Source organism: Heptranchias perlo, chromosome 4 (genome assembly GCF_035084215.1).
Source record: "Heptranchias perlo isolate sHepPer1 chromosome 4, sHepPer1.hap1, whole genome shotgun sequence".
Lineage (NCBI taxonomy): Eukaryota > Metazoa > Chordata > Chondrichthyes > Hexanchiformes > Hexanchidae > Heptranchias > Heptranchias perlo.
This window is the reverse complement of record NC_090328.1, coordinates 75,729,277-75,756,387: the sequence shown is the minus strand read 5'-3', so window position 1 is coordinate 75,756,387 and position 27,111 is coordinate 75,729,277. Positions and strand designations below refer to the sequence as shown.

At 41.4% G+C, this 27,111-nt stretch overlaps 1 protein-coding gene across 1 annotated transcript in view; it reads right to left on the bottom strand.

The window, feature by feature from the left end:
* Window positions 1-8,577: 8,577 nt before the first annotated feature.
* ntrk2a (neurotrophic tyrosine kinase, receptor, type 2a) overlaps window positions 8,578-27,111 on the bottom strand; it is a 239,721-nt gene continuing 221,187 nt past the window's right edge. The window contains exons 16-17 of the mRNA XM_067983159.1: window positions 9,567-9,725; window positions 8,578-8,778 (exon numbers count right to left, since the gene is read on the bottom strand). Of these exons, the coding sequence (XP_067839260.1) occupies window positions 8,593-8,778; window positions 9,567-9,725 (345 nt within the window). The 3' untranslated portion in view covers window positions 8,578-8,592. The remainder of the gene's footprint in view (window positions 8,779-9,566; window positions 9,726-27,111) is intronic.

The following is a 27,111-nucleotide window of genomic DNA, read 5'->3' as shown; positions in this document are numbered from 1 at the left end:
GACTCGGGAATTGGAAGTACAATTTCAAAATTTACAGACGACACCAAATTGGGGGGTAATAATTAATACTGAGGAGGAATGCGACAAAATACAGGGAGATATTAATAAACTTGCAGAAAGGTCACACTTTTTGGAAAATAAGAGTCTAAATGGGATAGAGGAGCAGAGGGATCTGGGGGTACAGATACACAAATCACTAGGCTAATAAGACCATTAATAAACAAACAAAGCACTGGGGTTCATTTCTAGAGGCATAGAATTGAAAAGCAGGGAAGTTATGTTGAATTTGCACAGAACATTGATTAGACCACTCTTGGAGTACTGTGAACAATTCTAGTCTCCATATTGTAAAAAGGATATAAAGGCACTGGAGAAGATGCAAAAAAGATTTATTAGGATGATACCAGAACTGAGAGGTTATACCTATCAGGAAAGATTGAGCAGGCTGGGGCTCTTTTCTCTAGAAAAGAAAAAACTGAGGGGTGACCTGATAGAGGTATTTAAGTTTATGAAAGGGTTTGATAGGTTGGACTAGAGAAATTGTTTCCACTTGCGGGGGAGATCCGAACTAGGGCCCATAAATATAAGATAGTCACGAATAAATCGAATAGGGAATTCAGGAGAAACTTCTTTACCCAGAAAGTGGTTAGAATGTGGAACTCGCTACCACAAGGAGTATATGAGGTGACCAACATAGATGCATTTAAGGGGAAGCTAAATAAACACATGAGGGAGAAAAGAATAGAAGGATTTGTTAATGGGGTTAGTTGAAGAAGGGTGGGAGGAGGCTCAAGTGGAGCATAAACACCAGTATGGACCTGTTAGGCTGAATGGCCTGTTTCTGTGCTGTACATTCTATGTAATTCTAGATAATTTCATTGGAGTACCAGGTATGACATTTTTTTAAAATTTCAACCTAACTTTTATTGCTTTGGCTCAAGGTTGGGATCTTTTTCCTAGCTGTTGAAGATATGATTAATTCCCAGAAATCAAATTTTCTTCACTGGATCGGATAATATTTTAAAAATGCAAATATTTTGGCACTGAATTTCCTCTGGAGTTCGGCTAGACCCCCACCATAACCTACTAGAAAACAGCAGGAGCATGTTGTGCTGGGTCCTCGACAATTCCGATACTTACCCACTGGCTTTGTAAGGGGTGGAACTTCTGCCCAGCCATTACAGATCAGTAATGACATGGGGGGCGCTCCTGGGGATGGAGCTGGAGGTGGGGGGGGGAGGTGCAAGGACCCCCCAATACTGAGAGTTAACTCTTCCCTGTCTCAGTAGGGACCCAGTGTATTACTGGAGGGTGGTACGCTGAGTAGGATGAGATGTACCAGCTTCCAAATGGGGGCGAGTACGCTTCACCGGGCATGCGTCAAGGTGAGGGGAGCACACTGGGCCCTAAAGAAAGGGTCATTTTTATTTTTTAAATGATGGGCTGCCTTGAACGGTGCACTGAGGGACATGGTCTATTGGGTCTTGGGGGGTGGGACCTCGGCAAATAACTCCCTCCCGCCCAATAGGGGGCACGTACTGGATTTTCTGGCTAAATGGAATAGGCAGGTTCCAGAGATGCACCCACAGTGGCACGGAGATCCCACCAGCCTCATGTAAATTAGGTGCCCTTACGCTGACACCGCAAACTCTGGCAGGGTCAGCACTGGAATAACCGCCGGGATCGTGGCCCGCTGAATTTCGCCGCCATTGTTTCCTTTCTGCCTTTTTCCTGGTTATCATTGTTTCATACTATTTATTATGAAGCGAGTGTTCAATAAAGTTTTATCACAAAAAATCCCAATGGGCAATTTTTTCTACCCTGTTGCCGTCATTTTGTTTTCTCACTGAACAGAATAATGGAGAGCAGTGAGTGTCACGGCAGTAGTAACAAATTTAAAGGGGAAACCTTTGACACTATTGGTGTGGCAATAGGTTACACCATCCATTTAGAAACCAGAATAAAGGAAAGAAATGATCCCTAATGCAATAATGATTATTAGAAATAATTGCATTGGTCGCTGTTCATAGAATAGAATCGTAGAATCGTAGAAAGGTTACAGCATGGAAGGAGGCCATTCGGCCCATCGAGTCTGTGCCAGCTCTATGCAAGAGCAATCCAGCTTGTCCTATTCCCCTGCCCTTTACCCGTGGCCCTGCAAATTTTTTCCTTTCAAGTATTTATCCAGTTCCCTTTTGAAAGCCATGATTGGAAGATTATGGCCAGTAGCTCCAGAATTTCCACCCTTACTTTCCTCAGTAACCTAGAATGCATACCATCTGGACTGGGTGACATATCTACTTTAAGTACAGCTAGCCTTTCTAGTACCTCCTCTTTATCAATTTTTAGCCCATCCAGTATCTCAACTACATCTACCTTTACGGAGACTTTGGCAGCATCTTCTTCCTTGGTGAAGACAGATGCAAAGTACTCATTTAGTACCTCGGCTATGCCTTCTGTCTCCATGAGTAGATCTCCTTTTTGGTCCCTAAACGGCCCCACCCCTCTTCTTACTACATGTTTACTGTTTACATGCTTGTAGAAGACTTTTGGATTCCCCTTTATGTTGACCGCCAGTCTATTCTCATACTCTCTCTTTGCCCCTCTTATTTCCTTTTTCACTTCCCCTCTGAACTTTCGATAGACTTTCTGAAAGCCTACAACTTTAAATAAGAATCGTACATAGATAATTATTTTCAGTGGTGTTAGAAAATGTCTTGTCTACCCCAAATTAACAGAATGAAAATTTTACTTAAAATGAGTTCTTCAAAACATTTACATCCATAAGATCAGGTGAAGTTCCAGCTTCTCTTATGATCACAAGATAAATATATCTCCACTTTTCTGCTTTTTAAATGATTTGTGTAATTTGATTCATCTGTGCACTAATCTCTCAATTTCAACTTAAAAAAAAGAATCACGTGTTGAAGATTACAGTAAAGTTAACTTATCAATCAAGTAACAAATTTGTAAATTTAATTTTCTGTCCAAGAAGTGAAGAAGGAAATGATGACTGAAAGCATGCTTAAGAAATTGTTTGATTAATTAGCCGGTTTTGTGGTACTTGCTAGTTCATGAATGTTAGGTTCAACAAATAATTGAGGGCTTTGATAGTTTGGTTTTCTGCTGGTTATGTACAAAGAAAGAACTTGCATTTCTATAGTGACTTTCACATTCTCAGGACATCCCAAAGACCTGCATAGCCAACAAACTACTTTTTGAAGTGTTGTTTTGTATGCAAATACAGCAGCCAATAAGCATACAACAAGGTCCTACAAACGGCAATGAGCTAATGACCAATTAATCTGTTTTTTGTGGTGTCGGTTTAGGGAGGAATATTGGCCAGCACACTAAGAAAACTCCCCTTTTCTTTCAATAATGTTACGAGATCTTTTATGTCCACCTGAACAGGCAGACAGGGCCTCATTTTAACATCCCATCCAAAAGACGGCAGCTCTGATAACACAGCACTCTCTCAGTAATGCACTGCAGTGTCGCTGTAGATTATGGGCTCAAGTCCTGGAGTGGACCTTGAACCCACAACTTTCTGACTCAGAAGAGAGTGCTACCACTGAGCCTAACTGAAACTATTGCTTTATAGGTATTAGCTGTGGTTCAGTGGGTGGCACTCTTACCATTGTGGATTCAAGTCCCACTCCAGGCTGATACTCCAGTGCAGGGATGCCATCTTTTGGATGAGACATTAAAATTGAGGGCCTTTCGTGTGGATGTAAAAGAGCCCACGGCACTATTTTAAAGAAGAGCAGGGGAGTTCTCCCCAGTGTCTTGGCCAACATTTATCCCTCAGCCAACACCACTAAAACAGATTATCTGGTCATTATCATATTGCTGTTGGTGGGAGCTTGCTGTATGCACATTGGCTGCTGTGTTTCCTACATCACAACAGTGACTACACTGCAAAAAAGTACTTCATTGGCTGTAAAGCACTTTGAGACTTTGTGAAAGGCACTATATAAATGCAAGCCTTTCTTCTTTAGGCACTTCTTGTCACGTTTGATTTGTTCAGATTTAACCAGTATCTGATTGATAGCAGACAATTGGTTCTTTAAACCCACTGTGATTTTCTTTCTTATATGGGACATGTGCACCGGGAATTTCCTCAGGGGTTCTCTTGATCAGCTGCCATAACTTCAGTGGAAAATTGGCAGAAACCCAGTTCATGCAATGTAAACAGGATTTCTGTCGATCTTCTGCCAAAGTTACGGCAACCAACTGGAAGAGCACCTGAGGGAATTCCCGTTGGTGATGTTTTAGAAGTGTGTTGTAACGTTTCTGAGGCTGTACTTTCAAGTGTGACACCTTTGAAAACTGTGACACGACAGATGCATTTAAGGCACTGGACTTTTAATTATCAATGGTTTTAAAGATGTTCGCAAACAAACGGTATATCATGAAGTTGGAAGAATGAATCTAAATGTTTAAATGTAGTGACCAGTGCGTGAGATATGCCAGTTCATACACCAGGTTAGTTTGAGTGTCTGGTAGCTGTGTGCACACCAAGCATATGTTATCTGACAGGTGCCAGTTATACTGGCTATATAACAGGTTTGCTTTAAATTTCCTAACATTAAAAAAGCAGCAGATATAATTTGTTTCTGATGACAATGTTTATTGTAAGACAGAATTTTTCCATTGAATTTGTTGTATCACAAGAGACTTTCAATTTGAGAAACTGGTCACATTTCAACATACAAATATATAACACAGGTACTTAGGCATCATCTAAAAATCAGCCAAGTGCTACACAGACCATTCAAGAAATAAATGTGTACATCAGACTGTAACAGAAAAAAAAGAGCAAACATTCCAGCATAGAGACACCATGGGGCCGATGTATGCAGCAGGCTGCTCAGAACCAGGTAAGTTAAACTTTGAAAATGATTTTTGTGGAATTAGTGATTCTTCCGGCCCCACAAAGATCAACTCCCGCAATGCCCGGCCCTCCCCCCCACTTCCACTTACCTGCACTGGCTGAGCTCCGCGCTGAATCCAGTGAATTCTCGACCCACCGATGGTAATGGAAATGAACTGATTCCATCGGGCAGGTGGCGGGCTCGCAGCGCCCGGCTCCCGTTTAATGGAATCGGGGACACGATGAAAATCTACCCCCCGCATATCTGAATCTCAACCTCTGTGCCGTTCTTGTGAAAGACACAGAATATAAAAATGTCATCAGAGATTTTTCTTTTTTTTAGGAGAAATTGAAAAATATAATTAACCAGAACAAAAAAAAAGAGAAAAAGAATCTACATTAAACATCAAGCTGAATTTTAAAAAAATTACACCAGGTCACAGTTTCAGTTCCAAGAGGTTGGTAAAAATTGTCTTTGTAGACTAGAAGGACACAAAAATCTCCACCTTCTCAATGCCGTTGAAGTGACAAGTAATTTCAAGTGGAGAGGATTGGCTTGTTGACATTGCCTTGCCAATCACCACCACTAAGAAATGCTTTAAAGCCACAAAGACAAGCTGAAATATCCACTGACCTTTCAACTGTCGAAAACTATGTTCACACCATGATAAAAAAAATGAAGCTAACCCACATTAGGCCTGTGTTTGGCCTGACTGGAAGCCATTCATACCGGCCTGATATTGTTATCTTAAATGTACTTCAGTTACCCCCGGACAGTCACATGCCCTTGAATGTGCCTGCCTCTGCTTTCTCTCCCTACCCTAAATCCAGTGCAAGGAGTCAGTTGCTAGCTAATAGGTAAAATATAATCACAGCACAAGATTTATAATCAAGTGTGAACATAGCTAAAGATTTCTCCAGGCTCTGGTGACAGCAGTGTTCATTTTGACAGAACCAGCCCCTCTATCAGTGCCTCGGTCCTATTAGCTTTCTAATACTTAAGTTAACCTTTCTCAAAATGTTAAAATTAGTTGATGTAAGGCATGGCACATGTCAGTAATGAACCTAAAGCAGTGCTGTATCATGGATGTCACACTTCAATATCTACAGAATTCACAGAAATGTTTCATAGAAGTTACCTTATTTGCTGATTTCATTTAAACCTCTTCAGACAAACAAATGCCATTATTTATGCCCGCAAAGTATTCTGAGATTTCATCAACAAATCATCAGTATTGAGGAGTTCTCTTCATCAAGCTTTTATGTTCATATCCATTACCCTTTACAAAAGGACTTGTAAGAGTGGCAGATAGTGGAGTAGAAGAAGTATCTGGGATTTTATCAGCTTAATATCTAATGTAATATATTCTTGAGTGACATCAACAATTCAAATATCCAGAAGTTTTGAACTTCTTAAAGAAAGTCCTACTTGCTGAGTTCAATGTTATAATGCAGTTGGCTGAGGTTTACAACAAAACTCGCTGAGCTCTTGCTCTTCGTACATCTGTACTAAGATTGCAATTCAGTATAATTCTGTTTGTAAACCTAAAAGCGGATGGAAGGTGCATCCTTCAGAACATAGGAACAGGACTAGGCCATTCAGCCCCTTGAGCCTGTTCCGCCATTCAGTTAGACCATGGCCGATCTGTACCTCAACTCTACCCACCTTTGTTCCATATCCCTTAATACCCTTACCTAACAAAAATCTATCTATCTCAGATCGCTTGGTGGATCATCCTGATAACATCTATAACATTGTCAGTTATGCTATCCTGCAAATCCAGGGGGTGTAAATTCACTTTTATATCTCTCTGAACTACTGTAGCTCTGGTAAATAAGAATTCAGTTTAATGAACCTGTCAAATATCAAGTGAATAGCAAGACATAATGGAAAATATTCTGTGTTGTTTATTTACAACTCAAAATTCTTTTTCTGATTAATGGCTATTTGAGCCCCACTTAATGAAGCAAAACAACTAAATGATTTGATGCTTTAATTAATAAATTATGTAAAAAAATAAAAATTTGTAACTTAAGCTAAAGGTATTAAATTATTAAATATTTGGCCATAAAATTAAAAAATGAATGGACATTTTATACTGATCTCTTCTAGTTATTTTGAGAAAATAGGAGAACAGACAAATCCTAACAGCAATCCATGCTTTGTTGCCAAATGCAGTTACAAGTTACAACCATGCTCCCTCACAGAGGGAGTGCGTTTTAAAAAGGAGAAAACGTTAGCTTTTGACAGATCGGGTGCTTACTTTAGCGTAAACTTGTCAAACAGATACGAAATCTAACCTAGGGTTCCCCAGCATCACCAGATAACTGAGATTTATATGTCAACAAGCTAGACATGAGCCATCGACCATGCATCTTGTACTGCAATGCACCCATGCTCTGTCTGTCAGAATATTGTCAGAGGAAAAAAAATTAAGCAAGCAAAGGATGCTGAGAATGGAGATACCATAGCAACGAGAATGCGATGCTAGGATTAGGTTTTATGTGATGGCTATCATATGTTAATTATAGGATCACTTCTGTCTACCCTAGGAATTTCATTTCACTGTCTCCTTGCAGATTACATGATCTTTATAAATTTCCCCATATTTCTGCATTTCTATCATCCCATCGTACAGTTAAAGCATAAGGCCATTTCCTGCAGCTAATGGCATCCAATAGAGTTTCTAATTAAATATATGTAACACCATTATGGATAACATCCTACGTCTAAAAGGTGTACAAGATATGAGCGATATTTTGTACATACAGTATGGTATTAGGATCATGCACAATTATATTTCGCTTACATACCTAAGGGGAAAAATTGCTTTAGGATAAGTACATTTTCAGATGATTTGCCTAGACAACTACAAGTGCTGAGTTATTAAAGTCAATCACCTTCAGTATTTGACCCTGAAATTAATACTAAACATTACAGCGAGCTCCAGCCTGAAGCTCATAAAGCCTGTCTGGAGACTGCATTCACATAATTATAGTCGCACATTGTTCTAGGTGCCCAGTTCACAGCGTATTGTTGTATTGCACTTGCTTCTTTGTGAGACATGTCATCCAATGCAAAAAAAACCAAAGAAAGCAAGAAGCCAGGAAAGGTTTCTGTATAATGGACTTGAGTGGAGTGGCTAGATGATGCCACTCCATGATGATGGGAGTCCATTGGCAAAGTTGAAGCCTATTAAATTATCAGTATGCAGTAAATCATGACATAATGCCTTTCTTCTCTGAATTAAAAATGTTTTCCATCTACATATATATTTCCTTAGTTTCAGCTAATATTTGTTCATGACCTGTAGGATATGTGTAGTTGAATCAATTGTTTTTTCCTTTCTTTGTGTTGCAGTTGAGTGTTTATGATTCACAGTCATCTGTTCTTCCCTTTTTTCATCCAAATCAAAGGCAAATCACTAGGAGTTATTGTTAATTGCAGTGAGAAAATTTGACTGTCTTCAGCAGAATAATCATTTAGATTAAGGCCTGTGTCTAGGCAGAGTTACAAATGAGCAAAAGCCAGATCAATTTGAGAGAGAATGATAAAACTCAAAGTCAATAATGTATCTACAGATGGAGAAGTTTTGTCATTTTGCCCTTTAAAGCTTCTCCTCATTGCTATTAATACTGTCAGGGATCAGAGCACGTTTCTTCGTAATGCAGCAACAATCTCGCACACACACGCACGCCTACAATTGTCAAAGTGAGGCTTAGCCGAGGATATCCAGATAGACCGGAGAGGCCTTTGCCAATGTCTGGAGAAGACTGTGAATTTCCTTGATGTTGAGCCTCATGTGTGGTTCACGCTGCCAGCAACCAAGCATCAGGTCATACACCTCTTTTGGGCAGGTCCGTGGGCGTTGCAGCACGCGGCCTTGAGTGATGCATTCGATAACCTGTTGGCAAAATCAAAGAATAATAAGATTAGCAGTGACTTCAACTTTGTAATTTGACGGATAAATAACTTTAAAGCATCTTTGGGTAAACTTGCTCCATTTATTTTGTATTTTTGTCTCCTTTACTTCAATGCCAGGTCTGATGCCTGCAGCTAAGAGGCTAGGCATACTGCCTGTTCCTGGGTTGCCAACAATACCTCCTTTAGCCAGTTGCCAATAGGTGTCAGAGAGTTCCTTCCTGTCCAATTTTCCCTCTCCCCTAATTGGGGATGCTGTAGTGTCTGCTCAGTACCTCCCCATCTAACTGAGCCCAGATAGAGAATTGAGCAAATGGCAATCAAACCTGCGACCATTCCTGCTCAGTGGCACCATAATGCTTGGCGCTACTGCACATCCATTTTATTTTATTATCTTTTCCTCCACATTGTGTACTTTCACCTAGCTCCTAGATCTTCGCCAATGTCCAGAAAGTCCAGGAAATCAAAGTAAATGCTGTGGTCAGAAAATAATATAGTTTATATAGTTGGTCTTTTCTACACTATTCATTGCACTACCATTCAAAATGAAAATTAGGGGGTAGAAGGAGGGAATCTTCCCATTGCCATAAGGGCGTTGGCAGTAGCACTATTTCCAGTTACTACTAGCAGTAAAATCCAGCATATTTCAGGTAACATATGAGTTAAGAGAAACACTGTTCTCTTTCCCAGAAACTACAGTACTATAATGGCAAACTCATTTAAAGAACAGCTACTTCTTTTTGAGCGCAGCTTATAAAATCTTATACAAACCTCATTGTTTGATAGCTGGTACCAGGGCTGCTTTCCGTAGGTAAAGATCTCCCATAACACAACCCCCAAACTCCAGACATCACTCTCTGTGGTGAATCTCCTGTACATAATGCTCTCAGGAGGCATCCAACGAATGGGGAGCATTGTATGACCACCAACCTGAAAAAGAAGAAAATGAAGTGTCAACATACCTGAATGGAAGAATTACAATACAGAAATCATTGCATCAAAACAGAAGCTTGGAAATATAGTAGTGTATTAGGCAAAAATACAATATGCACATCACACCTAGACACATTATAAATGGGTATGGCACGGAACTGAGAATGAAATTAATACCATGCCTGTTCAATCTTACTCATTAGGACTATGACTCACTTATTTTGGTTTATAAATGTAGCCTGTTTTGATATCCCTCACTTTTAAAAATAAACACAGCTCTTTGTGTTTACATGGGTTTTGTGATCTGTTTCACTTTTTTTGATCATAAATCTCACTCCTGACATTTTTCCAGTGTTAACAACCCTGCATAATACTGTTTCATTAAAGCCATGAACCTCTTGAAGGCATTTATTATACTAGAAATTTATTTTTTTCTCAACTATGCAAGTTCTTCTGCATCGCTAGAAATACCAACCTCTCAAGAGTAAGGTGTACCAGGTTTTTTTAATCTTGCACAGATCAAAGTTCACACAGCCCAACTACTTTGCTGGAAATTACCACCTGCCATCTGTATCTTAGCAACAGTGACATAGCTAGAGTTACCATTTTGTCTGGATTACTGAAATACTTTAAAAATGGTCAAATGTTAGTAATTTGTTCTCTTTGCCTAAAACAGATGCATTTGTTAATGCTATGGGCATGGAATAAATATATTACTTAATATGCTGCACTCATTTCTCTGCTTGGATTAGTATCAGCGTGCTCCCAGCACATATTAATCCTCCTTTGTTGTATCAAAAGTAGACAAATTTCAATAACAGCATTTTATTGGAAGGAGAATCTGCATAATCCGAAGGGGATAGTAATCGTTCGCCCAGTTAGAAATGTTCACGAATAAATATGCTATCATTTTCCAACAAAATAGAGTCTGTAATTTTTTTGAATTTGTTAGCATCTTTGAATAAACTTTCTTTTATGATTAAAAGAATGATGTTATCTTTATAGGTCAGATGAACAATGTCAGTTACAGATAATTCTTTTTGATAATTTTCCACACTTCTCTCATTTATATTTCTCATATTACTGTTTCCTTCCTCAGCTGAAAGAGTCTAGCCATAATTGTTGAAAGGGGCAGTAGGGCCATTTTACAAGTTTTCCCATTTGCTGGAGCAGCAGTTAGGGCTGGGATTTAGACTGAGCTTCTCACTAGGGATTCAATACTCCAACCCTGAAATATCAAGAATTTAGAATGTCTTCAATTAAAAGTTTTCTGCCAAGCTATGATTTTTGGTAAAATTGTTCATGGCTCCGTCATTTATGGTAAAAGTGCATAAAACACTGGTCAGGAATTTCCTCAGAACTGCTCCTGCTCCACTGCCATAACTTTGTCAGAAGTGCAGTGGAAATCCCCCACAACCTTCTGCTAACACCCTGTTCATCTAGCTCAACATTACAAAGGGGCACAACAGTATTCTATATTATACATATTGGGGCCACTTTTAGTTCTTGGTATGCCCCACAAACAGGCATAGATGCAATGGAAATCAGTTATTACAAGACAGTATTGTCAGTGAACTCTGTGCTTGCACAGAACGCACTTTTAAAACTATTATCCCAGCACAGATTTCACTAAAGCAAGTCTGTACATAACATATTTTGAACAAAAAAAAATGAAAATATTACCCTAGATTTGTGATTTAAATGGAGATGCCAGTTAATGTAACCTCCTCCAACCTTACAATCCTCCAAGATCTCTGTGCTCCTCCAATTCTGGCCTCTTGCGCATCCCTGATTTTCTTCACTCCATCATTGGCAGCCGTACCTTCAGCTGCCTAGGCCCTAAGCTCTGGAATTCATTCCCTAAACCTCTCCGCCTCCCTACCTGTCTCCTTCCTTAAGAAGCTCCTTAAAACCTACGTCGTTGACCAAGCTTTTGGTCACCTGTCCTAATATCTCCTTATGTGGCTTGATGTCAAATTTTGTTTGATAGTGCTCCAATCAAGCGCCTTATGATATTTTACTACATTAAAGGCGCTATATAAATGCAAGTTGTTGTTTGTGATCATCTATAAACTTGCTCAACTGCGACGGCCATAGCATTACCTAGTGTCCACGTAAGTTCCTTAACTTGAAGGCAGAGCAAGCAATCTGTCTTTGTGAAACTGCCTTGCTCTAGAACTATAGGAAAGCTTTTTTAACTGAAGTAGAAGAGTTTCCACATACTTGTACTTCCTCCTTTTGGAGGATGTTCACCAACACCCAGCTCTCAGGTTGCATGTTTTGGGCTATAGGGTTCTCCATGACAACCACAGAAACTGCCCTGTTACTGGAGGGCAAGAGGGATGATTATTAGTGGCTTCAGTCAAAAGACACAATTTTTGATCCACCAACAAAAGATTCCCTTCTGTGCCTTGGCTGGAACCTGACAAAATTCAACTGAGTAAGCAATCCCAAGACTCAAAATCATCACCTTCCATTCAGATGTCAAGAGCTCAATGATTTGAGTTACATAAGAAATAGGCGCAGGAGTAGGCCATACGGCCCCTCGAGCCTGCTCCCCCATTCTATAAGATCATGGCTGATCTTCTACCTCAACTCCACTATCCTGCCCTATCCCCATATCCCTTGATTCCCTTAGTGTCCAAAAATCTTGAATATATTCAACAACTGAGCATCCACAGCCCTCTGGAGTAGAGAATTCCAAAGATTCACAACCCTCTGAGTGAAGAAATTTCTCCTCATCTTGGTCCTAAATGGCTGACCCCTTATCTTAAGACTATGTCCCCTAGTTCTAGACACTCCAGCCAGGGGAAACAGCCTCTCATCATCTACCCTGTCAAGCCCTCTCAGAATTTTATATGTTTCAATGAGATCACCTCTCGTTCTTCTAAACTCCAGAGCATATAAGCCCATTCTACTCAATCTATCCTCTTAGGACAACCATCTAAGGCAAGAATATCCTTCCTTAGGCAAAGAGACCAAAACTGTACACAGTACTCCAGGTGTGGTCTCACCAGAGCCCGACATAATTGCAGCAGGACCTCCTTACTCTTATACTCCAACCCCCTTGCAGTAAAGGCTAACATACCATTTGCCTTCCTGCATGTTAACTTTCTGTGATTTGTGTACAAGGACACCCAAATCCTTCAGACTATCAACATTTCTTAGTCTCTCACTTTTTAAAAAATATTCTGCTTTTCTATTCTTCCTACCAAAATGGATAATTTTACATTTCCCCACATTATACTCCACCTGCCACCTTCTCGCCCACTCACTTAACCTGTCAATACCCCTTTGCAGCCTCTTTGCGTCCTCCTCACCGCTTACTTTCCCACCTAGCTTTGTATCATTAGCAACCTTGGATACATTACACTTGGTCCCCACATCTAAGTCATTGATATATATTGTAAACAGCTGAGACCCAAGCACTGATCCTTGTGGAACCCCACTAGTTACAACCTGCCAACCCGAAAATGACTCGTTCTGGAAGATCAAAACCAATGCTTCCGATACCTCTGCAGCCATCTCTTTTAAAACCCTAGGATGTAGGCCATCAGGCTCAGGGGATTTGTTGTCTTTTAGTCCCATTAATTTCTCCAGTACATTTTTCTTTACTAATCTTAATTACTTTAATTAATCCCCATCAACCCAGTCTCATTACACAAGACAAGATCTAAAATAGCCTGTTCCCTAGTTGGTTCCTTGATATATTGTTCTAGAAAAGTGTCTCGAATGCATCCCATGAACTCGTCCTCCAAACTACATTTGCCAATTTGGTTCGCCCAATCCATATGAAGATTTTTAAGTCTCCCACGATTATTGCATTACCCTTTTTACATGCTTCTCTAATTTCCTGATTTATACTCTGTTCAACACTATAACTTTTGTTAGGGGGCCTGTAAATACTCCCACCAGTGTTTTCTGCCCCTTGTTATTTCTTAGCTCCGCCCATACTGATTCTACATCCTGATTTTCTGAGCTACGATCCTTTCTCACTACTGCCTTTATTTCATCCTTTATTATCAGGCCTACCCGCCCCCTCCCCCCGCCACCGCTTTCCATTTTGCCTACCTTTTCTAAAGACAGCTATTTGAATTTTATGCCACTACAAAATATGATGACTCTAGCATTATGCAAATGAGTGACTGATACTTTATTCCAGATAAACAAAAGTCATAATTTAACCAGAGACACTGCATGACAATCAAAATTGATTCTTACTTATAGGCACAGTAAGATAACAAAACGTCAGAACCTGCAATCCTCTTTCATCCTATTGACCAACATCTATGTACATTCAGCAGGAACTCATATCTATACAGTGGCCTTGAGCCTTCAGAGAATGATTAATTGCCAAATGGCTCAAGCCTCATTAAAAATTAAAGTCCAGCTCTCAGCAATGTTTGTTATTCATATGCCAGCCTGGTTTCAGCAGTTTTTGTTGCCTAAAATATTAATGACAGTCCTTTAATCTCGGAAGCTGCTCTTTTAGTGCTAGCTGTAAGATTAAGCCATTTACATGATATTTTTCTAGTAAATAAAACTTATGTATAGATTTGGTGTTTTTAACATATAAAATAGATAAACCACTCACTTTTGGGATAGGCATTCTAATACATATAATCAGCTTATGCTTATAGAAATTAGATTAAGCATTAACACATAAACAGCTAAAAAGACAGAAATGGTCAAATTAAACTATCCATAAGGCAGAGGGATATAACTAACAAAGGATGCTTCTGAAACTTGTTTTTGCAGCAGTCTGTTTCAGGGATGAGAAACGAGGCTGTGAGGAAGTGTGTACATGATGAGTTCAGTATAAGAATGTGGCTTTAGACAGCTTAGGCTTGTTAGAGATTCAGGACGCTGATCCATGAGGTTACTTCTATCTACCCAAGGAAAGAATTGTTGTTTCTTTTCTTGCATGATGTTGCTCAAACATTGTGTATACTAAGACCAATCTTTAGACTTGTTGTCACACAATAAACGGTTAATGGCAACCATATTTGGTGTCAGATTCAAATTTTCTTACACAGCTGTATCAATTATCTTCTTTGCACCCCTTCTCTTCCAATGACCACCATAACCACTATCACTGTAACCATCTTTGATGTGATGGTGAGAGGTGTGAACTTTCTCCCAGTTAGTCAAAAGTTGCTGCTTTTGTACCATTACTCTTGATGACTTGGACACACAGGGCTGCCTGCCCAGTACTATTCATCTGCCTTTCTGAAGTTCGCAGAAAACATCATTTTATTGGATTTTGCTAACTTTAAAAGTTTCTGCACTATATTTTTCTTTTGTCTTTTTCTTGATCCAATACCGAAAGTAGATAGGATTGAAGATTGCTCAGCTGCAAATGGCTGCAGATTGAAGCAGTGCCAGGAAGTGATTTGATTATATCGAACATATCTAAATTTGCCTGCTGGTGAATGACCGCAGCTTTGTTGATAACATCGAATAAATCTACAACTTTGTTGGGAATGGAACACATGATACGTACTAAGTGTCATCATAAGCAATATCAGGCCATCGCCAAATTCCTTATTTGCAGCAGTTTAATTGAGTTGGGAAAATAAATTTACAGTTAGGGAAATGGAGCATTTCCAACCTAATTTATCCTTGTTTTAAGTAACTGGCTCTGCTCATAATGACTGCAAAGGTTTGAGAATTACTCTTGGACTATACAACTGGAGTTTCAGATGGTGATGCTGTGGCTGTTTAAATACCACACTGTTTGAATCAGTACAGTGTCAGGTCACTAATGTAATGTCTTGGGAACAAGTTACAGTATCGGTTCCAAGTTTCACACAGTTTGTACTCTGGCTTTAGCAGTTTACCAAATCGTGCCAGAGAGAAAAGCTGCCTTAGAGCCACATCATCAAGATGAGCACTTTGAATATGAGGTTCACTTCTGTGCGTGGAGAACTGAGGCCAAAATGGGTGATCGAATGAAAGAGAAAGAATGGTCTGAGGTGTTGTTCATGAAATCGGTAAAGGAAGCCGAGGATGAACGAGACCAACTTAAGCAAAAATATGGTCTAAAGGGATGCAAAATCGGAGTTGGAATGTTGAAACCAGCAGTGAGAGAGGCAGTCATATCGGTTCCAGAGGGTGAACCGAGAAAAGGACTGGGACTCTCAACTGGATCCTCAGCTTCCCCTTCTCCCTTTACTCTATGTTATTACACCCCTCCCATATACCAACAGGGAAGAGTGTTAAGAATTGTGCAGGAGGTAACGGATTGGGTGAGGACATGGACAGTGAGTTTGAGAATCAGTACAGAATGGGGTTAAGTAGCAAATATCAGAAATTGAAAATTGGTGTGAGAGAAAAAGGTTATAAATGTGAAAGGCTGCAAGATTACAATGTACAGTCTCTTTAAAATGTTTTGGTGGTTCGGCCCTATTTTTTCAATGCTTATTATGTCTTAATCCCTTTTGTGTAAGAATGTTCCAAAGGTTTTGGTTAACTGTGAAAGCTAACTTTTTCTTCAGTTATATTCAGTATTTTTACAGACATTTGGAAAGGCGCCTGAAGAAAGAACAATAGAAGATGACTTATAATGTGCCGATTCTTTTTTTTAAGCACATGCTATTTTGATAATTTCATCTGTCCTGTATTGTGTTCAAGTTTAAGATATTGCTGAATTAAATTAGAGTTATTGAGGGTAACTAACAGATTAAATTGTGAAAAACAGACATTAATTGTGGCCATGGTGAAATTCTGGTTATTGTAGATTACGTGAGAATCTTATGTCCGGAACAAGAGACTCTCACATTAAAAAAATTGTCATTTTTGAATTTCTCACTCATGCCAAGAACATAATGATTTGAGCTAGATAAGTAGTTAATAATTGATGTGTTTGTAGTTGTGTTGAATATCAGAGAGTGTGAATATTATTGTTATCTGGGGGGCTGGTTCAGTACAGGGCATTAATTTTCACTTGGTTTGGTGCCTCTAAAATTTTGAGACATTTGAGGTGATTCTGCTTGTTTAATCATCTTGTTTGTATTGGAATGTGATAGTCGCTAGCAAACTGACAGCACCCTTTGATCTTGTGATTGACTGTGGTCAAAGAAAAAGTGACCGGAGACAAAAAATTGGATCCAAGTATCTGCCACTATCTAGGAACATAGGAACAGGAGTAGGCCATTCAGCCCCTCGTGCCTGCTCTGCCATTTGATAAGATCATGGCTGATCTGTGATCTCACTCCATATACCTGCCTTTGGCCCATATCCCTTAATACCTTTGGTTGCCAAAAAGCTATCTATCTCAGATTTAAATTTAGCAATTGAGCTAGTATCAATTGCCATTTGCGGAAGAGAGTTCCAAACTTCTACAACCCTTTGTGTGTAGAAATGTTTTCTAATCTCGCTCCTGAAAGGTCTGGCTCTAATTTTTAGACTGTGCCCCCTACTCCTAGAATCCCCAACCAGCAGAAATAATTTCTCTCTATCCACCCTATCCGTTCCCCTTAATATCTTATAAACTTCGATCAGATCACCCCTTAACCTTCGAAACTCTAGAGAATACAACCCCAATTTGTGTAATAAATGGCAACAACTGGAAATTTAACAAAATTTAACAAAAATTGGGATTTAATCTAAAATATTTGTAAGTACAAGGCCAGGAAAAACCTACTCTCATTAAAATGAGATGAACGAACTAAAATGCTGTCTTCCCTGACGAGAATGCTTTTAAAGTTAATAGTGATGTTACTAATGATTTCTGCTTGTTTTGACAGATTTATCAATTCCTAAGAAAAACGTTTGGTAAAAAATTTCTGTGCTGTCACGGTTCATGTTTGGTAAAGAGAAGCTGAAATTTGTTTTCCAGAATTTAATTGCATTAGGATCTTTGTGCAAGTTACCACTGTTTTAACAGCACAAAGATTTTGAAAAAAAGTAAAATGGAGTTTGTTTCTTTTTCATTCGGCAAAGTTTCTAAAAAATTACGTGAACGCTGCATGACGCAAGCTGCGTGAGTCTGACAATAACTGCCTCCATTATATTTTCATTGCAGAGAAGCTAACCTCTTCCACAGGCAGCTGATTAAAAAAAAAATTCTATTATGAGATTAAGTCTGCTTAAATATTCACTAAGCAACAACTTTTATATTGCTGATTGTAAACATATATCAGGCGTTATTACATTTTAAGTTTCTTAATTTGAGTGCAAATCAGGAATTGACAAATGCATGTTATGCAATTAATCCAATGGGCTCTCAAGAAGAGCCACATGGACTTTCTGTGTTTTTTAAAAAAAACAGGTGACCATGGTTTTCAGGACTGCATCAGCGGTGGTGGTGCAGGATTACCGAAAATAGTTCTTTGACATAAAAGTGGCTTCACAGACTTACGGTACAACCTTTGCTGGAAAAGTGTTGGTGCAGGAGATACAGTAGTGTTAAGAATTTAAGACCTTATCTGCAGACATCAGCAGATATCAAATGTCACAGCATGGTGATGATTTGAACTAAGACATTTCCTCTCAAAGGCTTGGCTTTAAACCATTCAGGGTTATTTGTTACCATCCGAGACAGAGTGCTCGAGGTGGGGGGTGATATGAGAGTCACACCCGAAAGCAATTGCAAGCACTTCTGTCTCTACTGTAAACCACCAATCTGGGGCATAATTTGTTTCTGAAATTGAAATTGATAAGATAAATGAGTTGTTGTTCAAGCTTTTGAGGAGGGAAAATTTACCAGAAGAGTTTAAGGAGATAATCATGTTTTTTTTCTTTGAAGAAGAGTCCAGTCTAAGTGATTCCTATGCAATGCTGTCAAGGAAGAAAGATTTTTGGAAATAAAATTAAATGTTAACAAGTCCTGTCAGTCCAACAATACTGCCCTCTGGAATTGGGATAATTTTGAAAAGATAAAATGGAGTCAGGCACAACGTTTGCAAGACATTTTGGGAACAAAGGAGGTCCAAGAAGAGTTTAAGTAAAATAAACAAAAATGTACTGAGATATTGGGCCAAACTGTGAACAGTTTATTGGACAGTAAAGTTCCTCCTGGCCTCCTGAAATGGATGAAATGGTAATATAATGTGATGTGTAAAATTGGCAGGAAAGTGTAGGTGAGAATAATTATTCGATGGCTTTCTCTTGGAGATGTTTGTGTCCTTGCCGATTCTGAACAATAAGGAAACTGCATTTGATAGTCTGGCCATTGCCCGAGACATCGGGACCATGTAGGGGGAGATAAGCAAAGACCTCCAGACACCCCCCGCCCCCGATCTTTTACATAGAAACATAGAAAATAGGAGGAGGAGTAGGCCTTTCAGCCCTTCAAGCCTGCTCCACAATTCAATATGATCATGGCTGATCCTCTTTCTCAATACCATATTCCCGCTCTCTCCCCATACCCCTTGATGCCTTTTGGGTCCAGAAATCTATCAATCATCTCCTTCTTAAATATATTCAGTGACTTGGCCTCCACAGCCTTCTGTGGTAGAGAATTCCACAGGTTCACCACCCTCAGTGAAGACATTTCTCCTCATCTCAGTCCTAAATGTCCTACCCCGTATCCTGAGACTGTGACCCCTCATTCTAGACCCTCCAGCCAGGGGAAACATCCTCCCTGCATCCAGTCTGTCTAGCCCTGTCAGAATTTTATACGTTTCAATGAAGTTAAACACACTGGTACCTATCAGAGAGATTGAAATTAAAGTAAAGGCAACCATAGAATTTGGATTTCCAAAGTTCAGGGTTGGGTCCTTACGAGTTAACAGTGAAATTGGGACAACTGAGGGCTAGGGAGAAATGATACAAAACAAGAATATCCACAAGATGGATAATGGTAAGAGGAGAGCTGGAGTCCATGATTTCTTGATAATATGGTACACTGTAGTTTTCTGTACAATGTCTTATGATTTTCTTTGTCTGTATCATGATGTGTAATATTAACCAAATGAAACTTAGACCAGAAGAGCAAACGGCTCGAGATAGGAATGTGATGCTAACAAGATGAGAACTTTAGATAAGGCCGTGTAGGGTCACCAGGGACTGTTGGAGATTAAGGGCCCGATATTAAGAGGGCGGCGGGTTTGCGGCGGGGGGTCGACCGGGCGTGTGGGTAACGTGCCCAGTGAATTTGGGGTGCTCCGCACGGAATCGCAGGCTAATTGGATCCACTTACCTGTGCTTCCAGGATTCATGCTGGAAAGTTGCGCAGTGGGTGGACTGCGCATGCGCAGCATAGACTTTCAGCTGGAGGAGCCCTATTTAAAGGGGCAGTCCTCCACTGACTGATGCTACAGAAAATAGGAAAAATTACAGCATGGAGCAACGCAGGGGGAAGGCTGCTCCCAGGTTTAATGATGCCTCACTCCAGGTATCATTGGATGGGGTGAGGAGGAGGGGGAGGACAGAGATCTTCCCCCCAGCGGGCGGGAGGAAGCGGCCTGCCTCTGCCACCAAGAAGGCCTGGCTCGAGGTGGCAGAGGAGGTTACCAGCACCACCAACATATCGCGCACCTGCATACAATGCAGGAAGTGCTTCAATCACCTAAGTAGGTCAGCCGAAGTGAGTACACTTACTCATTCCCCTACCCTCCGTCTGCCACATTACCACCCCCACCCCACATCTCCTTCTGCACTGCCAACACTACTCTGTCACATCACCCCTCACACCCACTCAAAGCTCATCCTCACCTTACCTGCACTTACTCACCTCGCCAGTACTCATCCCACCACTGCCACTCAACCCAATCCTCAAACAATCTCATGGCTCTATCTCATACTCACCCTCTCATGCATCTCTTTCACGGTCAGCCTCACCCAACCTGCCACCACTTGTGCTGCAGCCACAGGGCATGCATCACATATGTGCAGTAGGAAGCGTAAGGCAAACGTGTCATGAGCATGAAGGGGATGCACAAGGGTGTTTGAGGGTTTGTCATGGTGTTTACCTATATTTGATTTCTGATCAACTCACATAACATATTATATTGTCACCACTACTGCCACGTCTTTGCGAATCTTGACTGGTTTGTGCAATAATGCCCTTTCCTGAGGATCACTATGAAGACCCACAACTGATGCCATCCATTGAGTCACTGCAGAATAGGTGTAGCTGTATTTTTTGTGCAGACGACTGAGAGACATCGGCAATGTCCCCGGTGGCACCCTGGAAGGATGTGGAGGAGAGGTTGTTGAGGGCAGTGGTGACTTTGACAGCGACGGGTAAGAAGATGGTGCTCTGGCCAGCCGGGAGCAGCTCGGCATGAAGGAGGGTACATGTTGAGTGACTCTGAGCCTCTGTGTGCACTGCTGCTCAGAGAGGTCTAGGAAGCTGAGCCTCGGTCTGTACACCCTGTGGCGTGGGTAGTGCCTTCTACGACGCATCTCTCCCTGCCATTGCCCTCCCTCCTGCTGTGCAGGTGGATGTGTCACAGCACTGTGTTGTGGGGCTCCACGTGTCAGAGGTGGACGGCGTGGGCCGGGGAGGCTGGTGATGCTGTTCGTTTTCCGAGGAGGTCATGACTGCAGCTACGGCAGCCCCCATCTGCAAGATGAACATCTGAGGGAGTCCGCAAGGTAGGTACATGTGTCTGGACACCGGGGTAAGTTTGCAAGTTTGTTAATTTTATTGTTAGTAGCAGGATGGTGGAGGCCAAACTTTGTCCAAAGTGACAGAGTGGCCTCCTGCAATGAGTGAGGGTCTCCCCCCCCCCCACCTGTCAAATGGACCTTTGCAGCTGCCACGGGCTGATGGCTGCAACACGTCCATTTGAACTGGGAGTGTTTCCCCCAGTACGGGAAATAGTCTCAGTTCATTTGAAAATCCCAGCTCTCCTAAAATATCAGGTCAATCAGGTCTGTGAACAACCTGAAGTACCTGTTTAAGTACTTTAAGGGGTATCCTGCCGGCATTAATTGCTGGCGGGAGTCCCACATGCGGGGGCTGCGCGCGCATGTCAGCGCGTCACTGAGGAACCTGGAAGCGGGCGGGTTGGAGCCGGGCTCCAGACCCGCCCCGGGAATCCCCGATTTTCGCAGACCCCCCGCCACGTACGCACACGATTGGGGTGCGAAAATCGAGCCCTAAGACTGAGAAGTAGTAAAGGAAACCATTTTCTTGTATTACTTATGTATTTTAAAAACCATAACATTAAAAGGCTGACAGTGCATATGAAACAATGCAATGCTGACGTTGAAAAGGGGACATCCACCCTTGGGAACCATGAATGGTGGGAGAGAGTTTATAACATAGGTCAGCACCCATGGACTAGAATAATATCCATGAGTTTTGCTATGGCACAGATAATTGTCCTCATTGTGTTGGTTCAAGAGTCCAATTAAGAGACAATCATAGAAAACTCAAAACTTAGAGTTGGCCGCTTTAATTAGAAAGTGAGAGGAACTAGTTCCTTCGCCCTCAAGGGCCGGACTGTAAGATATATTACATGATTTTTTTCTAATGTATAAAACTTATGTTCAGATTGGATGTTTTTAACATATAAAACATATATACCACTCACTTTTGGGATAGGCATTCTAATACATATAACCAGTTTATCCTTATAGAAATTAGATTAAGCATTAACACAAACAGCTAAAAAGACAGAAATGGTCAAATTAGACTACCCACAAGGCAGAGGGATATAACTAACAAAGGATTCTTCTGAAACTTGTTTTTACAGCAGTCTGTTTCAAGGATGAGAAACAAGGCTGTGAGGAAGTTTGGATACTGATAAGGAAGGCATACACATTCCATTGTCTGGAACAAGTGATATAACAATCAGAACAATAATTAGTGTGTACATGGCGAGACCGGGATAGGAATGTGGCTTTAGACAGCTTAGGCTTTTAGAGGTTCAGGACACAGATCCATGAGGTTACTTCCCTCTACCCAAGGAAAGAACGGGATAATCGTCGTTTCTTTTCTTGTATGCTGTTGCTCGAATGTTGTGTATACTAAGACCAATCTTAAGGCTTGTTGTCACACAATAAATGGTTAGTTGCAACCATATTTGGTGTCAGATTCAAATTTTCTTACACAGCTGTATCAATTATCTTCTGTGCACCCCTTCTCTTCCAATGACCACCATAACCACTATCACTGTAACCATCTTTGATGTGATGGTGAGAGGTGTGAACTTTCTCCCAGTTGATCAAAAGTTGCTGCTTTTGTACCATTACTCTTGATGACTTGGACACACAGGGCTGTCTGCCCAGTGCTATTCATTTGCCTTTCTGAAGTTCATAGAAACCATCATTTTATTAGATTTTGCTAACTTTAACAGTTTGTGCTCTATATTTTTCTTTTCTTTTTTTGTGATCCAAACTATGGGTATAGTGGCATAGTGGTTATGTTACTGGACTAGTAATCCAGAGGCCTGGGCTAATAATCCAGAGTCATGAGTTCAAATCTCTGCCATGGCAGCTGGGGAATTTAAATTCAATTAATTAAATAAAAGCTGGAATTAAAATACTAGTATCAGTAATGGTGGCCATAAAGCTACTGGATTGTTGTAAAAACCCATCTGGTTCACTAAGGGAAGGAAACCTGCCATCCTTACCCCGTCTGGCCTATATGTGACTCCAGACCCACAGCAATGTGGTTGATTCTTAATTGCCCTCTGAAATGGCATGTGAGGTGTGAACTTTCTCCCAGTTAGTCAAAAGTTGCTGCTTTTGTACCATTACTCTTGATGACTTGGACACACAGGGCTGCCTGCCCAATGCTATTCATCTGCCTTCCTAAAGTCTGCAGAAACCATCATTTTATTAGATTTTGCTAACGTTAAAAGTTTCTGCTCTATACTTTTCTTTTTTTGTGATCCAATACTGAAAGTAGATAGGACTGAAAATTGCTGGACTGCAAATGGCTGCAGATTCACTTTGAAGCAGTGCCAGGAAGTGATTTGATTATATCGAACATATCTAAATTTGCCTGCTGGTGAATGACCGCAGCTTTGTTGATAACATCGAATAAATCTACAACTTTGTTGGGAATGGAACACATGATACGTACTAAGTGTCATCATAAGCAATATCAGGCCATCGCCAAATTCCTTATTTGCAGCAGTTTAATTGAGTTGGGAAAATAAATTTACAGTTAGGGAAATGGAGCATTTCCAACCTAATTTATCCTTGTTTTAAGTAACTGGCTCTGCTCATAATGACTGCAAATGTTTGAGAATAACTCTTGGGCTATACAACTGGAGTTTCAGATGGTGATGCTGTGGCTGTTTAAATACCACACTGTTTGAATCAGTACAGTGTCAGGTCACTAATGTAATGTCTTGGGAACAAGTTACAGTATCGGTTCCAAGTTTCACACAGTCTGTACTCTGGCTTTAGCAGTTTACCAAATCGTGCCAGAGAGAAAAGCTGCCTTAGAGCCACATCATCAAGATGAACACTTTGAATATGAGGTTCACTTCTGTGCGTGGAGAACTGAGGCCAAAATGGGTGATCGAATGAAAGAGAAAGAATGGTCTGAGGTGTTGTTCATGAAATCGGTAAAGGAAGCCGAGGATGAACGAGACCAACTTAAGCAAAAATATGGTCTAAAGGGATGCAAAATCGGAGTTGGAATGTTGAAACCAGCAGTGAGAGAGGCAGTCATATCGGTTCCAGAGGGTGAACCGAGAAAAGGACTGGGACTCTCAACTGGATCCTCAGCTTCCCCTTCTCCCTTTACTCTATGTTATTACACCCCTCCCATATACCAACAGGGAAGAGTGTTAAGAATTGTGCAGGAGGTAACGGATTGGGTGAGGACATGGACAGTGAGTTTGAGAATCAGTACAGAATGGGGTTAAGTAGCAAATATCAGAAATTGAAAATTGGTGTGAGAGAAAAAGGTTATAAATGTGAAAGGCTGCAAGATTACAATGTACAGTCTCTTTAAAATGTTTTGGTGGTTCCGCCCTATTTTTTCAATGCTTATTATGTCTTAATCCCTTTTGTGTAAGAATGTTCCAAAGGTTTTGGTTAACTGTGAAAGCTAACTTTTTCTTCAGTTATATTCAGTATTTTTACAGACATTTGGAAAGGCGCCTGAAGAAAGAACAATAGAAGATGACTTATAATGTGCCGATTCTTTTTTTTAAGCACATGCTATTTTGATAATTTCATCTGTCCTGTATTGTGTTCAAGTTTAAGATATTGCTGAATTAAATTAGAGTTATTGAGGGTAACTAACAGATTAAATTGTGAAAAACAGACTTTAATTTTCTCACTAAAATTCTAGTATGAGATTAAGTCTGCTTAAATATTCACTAAGCAACAACTTTTATATTGCTGAATGTAAACATATATCAGGCGTTATTAAATTTTAAGTTTCTTAATTTGAGAGCAAATCAGGAATTGACAAATGCATGTTATGCAATTGACCTATTGGGCTCTCAAGAAGAGCCACATCGACTTTCTGTGCTTTTTAAAAACAGGTGACCATGGTTTTCAGGACTGCATCAGTGGTGGTGGTGCGGGATTAACGAAAATAGTTCTTTGACATAAAAGTGGCTTCACAGACTTACGGAACAACCTTTGCTGGAAAAGTGTTGGTGCAGGAGATACAATAGTGTTCAGAATTTAAGACCTTATCTGCAGACATCATCAGATATCAAGGGCCCGATATTAGCAGGGCGGCGGGGTTCGCAGCAGGGGGTCGACTGGGCACGTGGGTAACGCACCCAGTGAAATCGGGGTGCTCCGCACGGAATCGCAGGCTAATTGGATCCACTTACCTGTGCTTCTGGGTTTCCCGCTGGTAAGCTGCGCAGTGGGCGGACTGCGCATGCGCAGCATAGGCTGTCAGCTGGAGGAGCTCTATTTAAAGGGGCAGTCCTCCACTGACAGATGCTGCAGAAAATAGGCAAAATTACAGCATGGAGCAGCCCAGGGGGAAGGCTGCTCCCAGGTTTAATGATGCCTCACTCCAGGTTTTATTGCATGGGGTGAGGAGGAGGGGGAGGACAGAGATCTTCCCCTGGTGGGTGGGAGGAAGCGGCCTGCCTCTGCCACCAAGAAGGCCTGACTCGAGGTGGCAGAGGAGGTCACCTGCACCACCAACATATCGCGCACCTGCATACAGTGCAGGAGGCGCTTCAATGACCTAAGTAGGTCAGCCAAAGTGAGTACACTTACTCATTCCCCTCCTCTCCGTCTGCCACATCACCGCCCCCACCCCACATCTCCTTCTGCATTGCCAACACTACTCTATCACATCACTCCTCACACCCACTCAAAGCTCATCCTCATCTTACCTGCACTTACTCACCTCGCCAGTACTCATCCCGCCACTACCACTCAACCCAATCCTCATACAATCTCATGGCTCTATTTCATATTCACCCTCTCATGCATCTCTTTCACGGTCAGCCTCACTCAACCTGCCACTACCTGTGCTGCAGCCACAGGGCATGCATCACATATGTGCAGTAGGAAGCGTAAGGCAAACATGTCGTGAGCATGGAGGGGATGCACAAGGGTGTTTGAGGGTTTGTCATGGTTTTTACCTATATTTAATTTCTGATCAACTCACATAACATATTATATTGTCACCACTACTGCCATGTCTTTGCGAATCTTGTCTGGTTTGTGCAATAATGCCCTTTCCTGAGGATCACTATGAAGACCCACAACTGATGCCACCCATTGTGTCACTGCAGAGTGGGTGTTGGCGTATTTGCAGGGCTCTTTTGTGCAGACGACTGAGAGACGTCAGCGATGTCCCCAGTGGCATCCTGGAAGGATGCGGAGGAGAAGTTGTTGAGGGCAGTGGTGACTTTGACAGCGACATGTAAGAAGATGGTGCTCTGGCCAGCCGGGAGCAGCTCGGCATGAAGGAGGCTGCAGATGTCCACGACTACATGTCGAGTGAGTCTGAGCCTCCGTGTGCACTGCTGCTCAGAGAGGTCCAGGAAGCTGAGTCTCGGTCTGTAGACGCTGTGGCGAGGGTAATGCCCTCTGCGATGCATCCCTCTCTGCAGTTGCCCTCCCTCCTACTGTGCAGGTGGATGTGTCACAGCACAGTGTTGTGGAGCTCCACGTGTCAGAGGTGGACGGCGTGGCCAGCGAGGCTGGTGATGCTGTTCATCCTCCGAGGAGGTCATGACTGCAGCTACAGTGCCCCCATCTGGAAGATGTACATCTGAGGGGGTCCGCAAGGTAGGTAAATGTGTCTGGAAACCGGGGTAAGTGTGCAAGTTTGTAGGGTGGTGGAGGCCAAACTTTGTCCAAAGTGACAGAGTGGCCTCCTGCAATGAGTGAGGGTCTCCCCCCGCACCTGTCAAATGGACCTTTGCAGCTGCCACAGGCTGATGGCTGCAACACGTCCATTTGAACTGGGAGTGTTTCCCCCAGTACGGGAAACAGTCCCAGTTGTTTGCAAAATCCCACCCCTCCTAAAATATCATGTTAATCA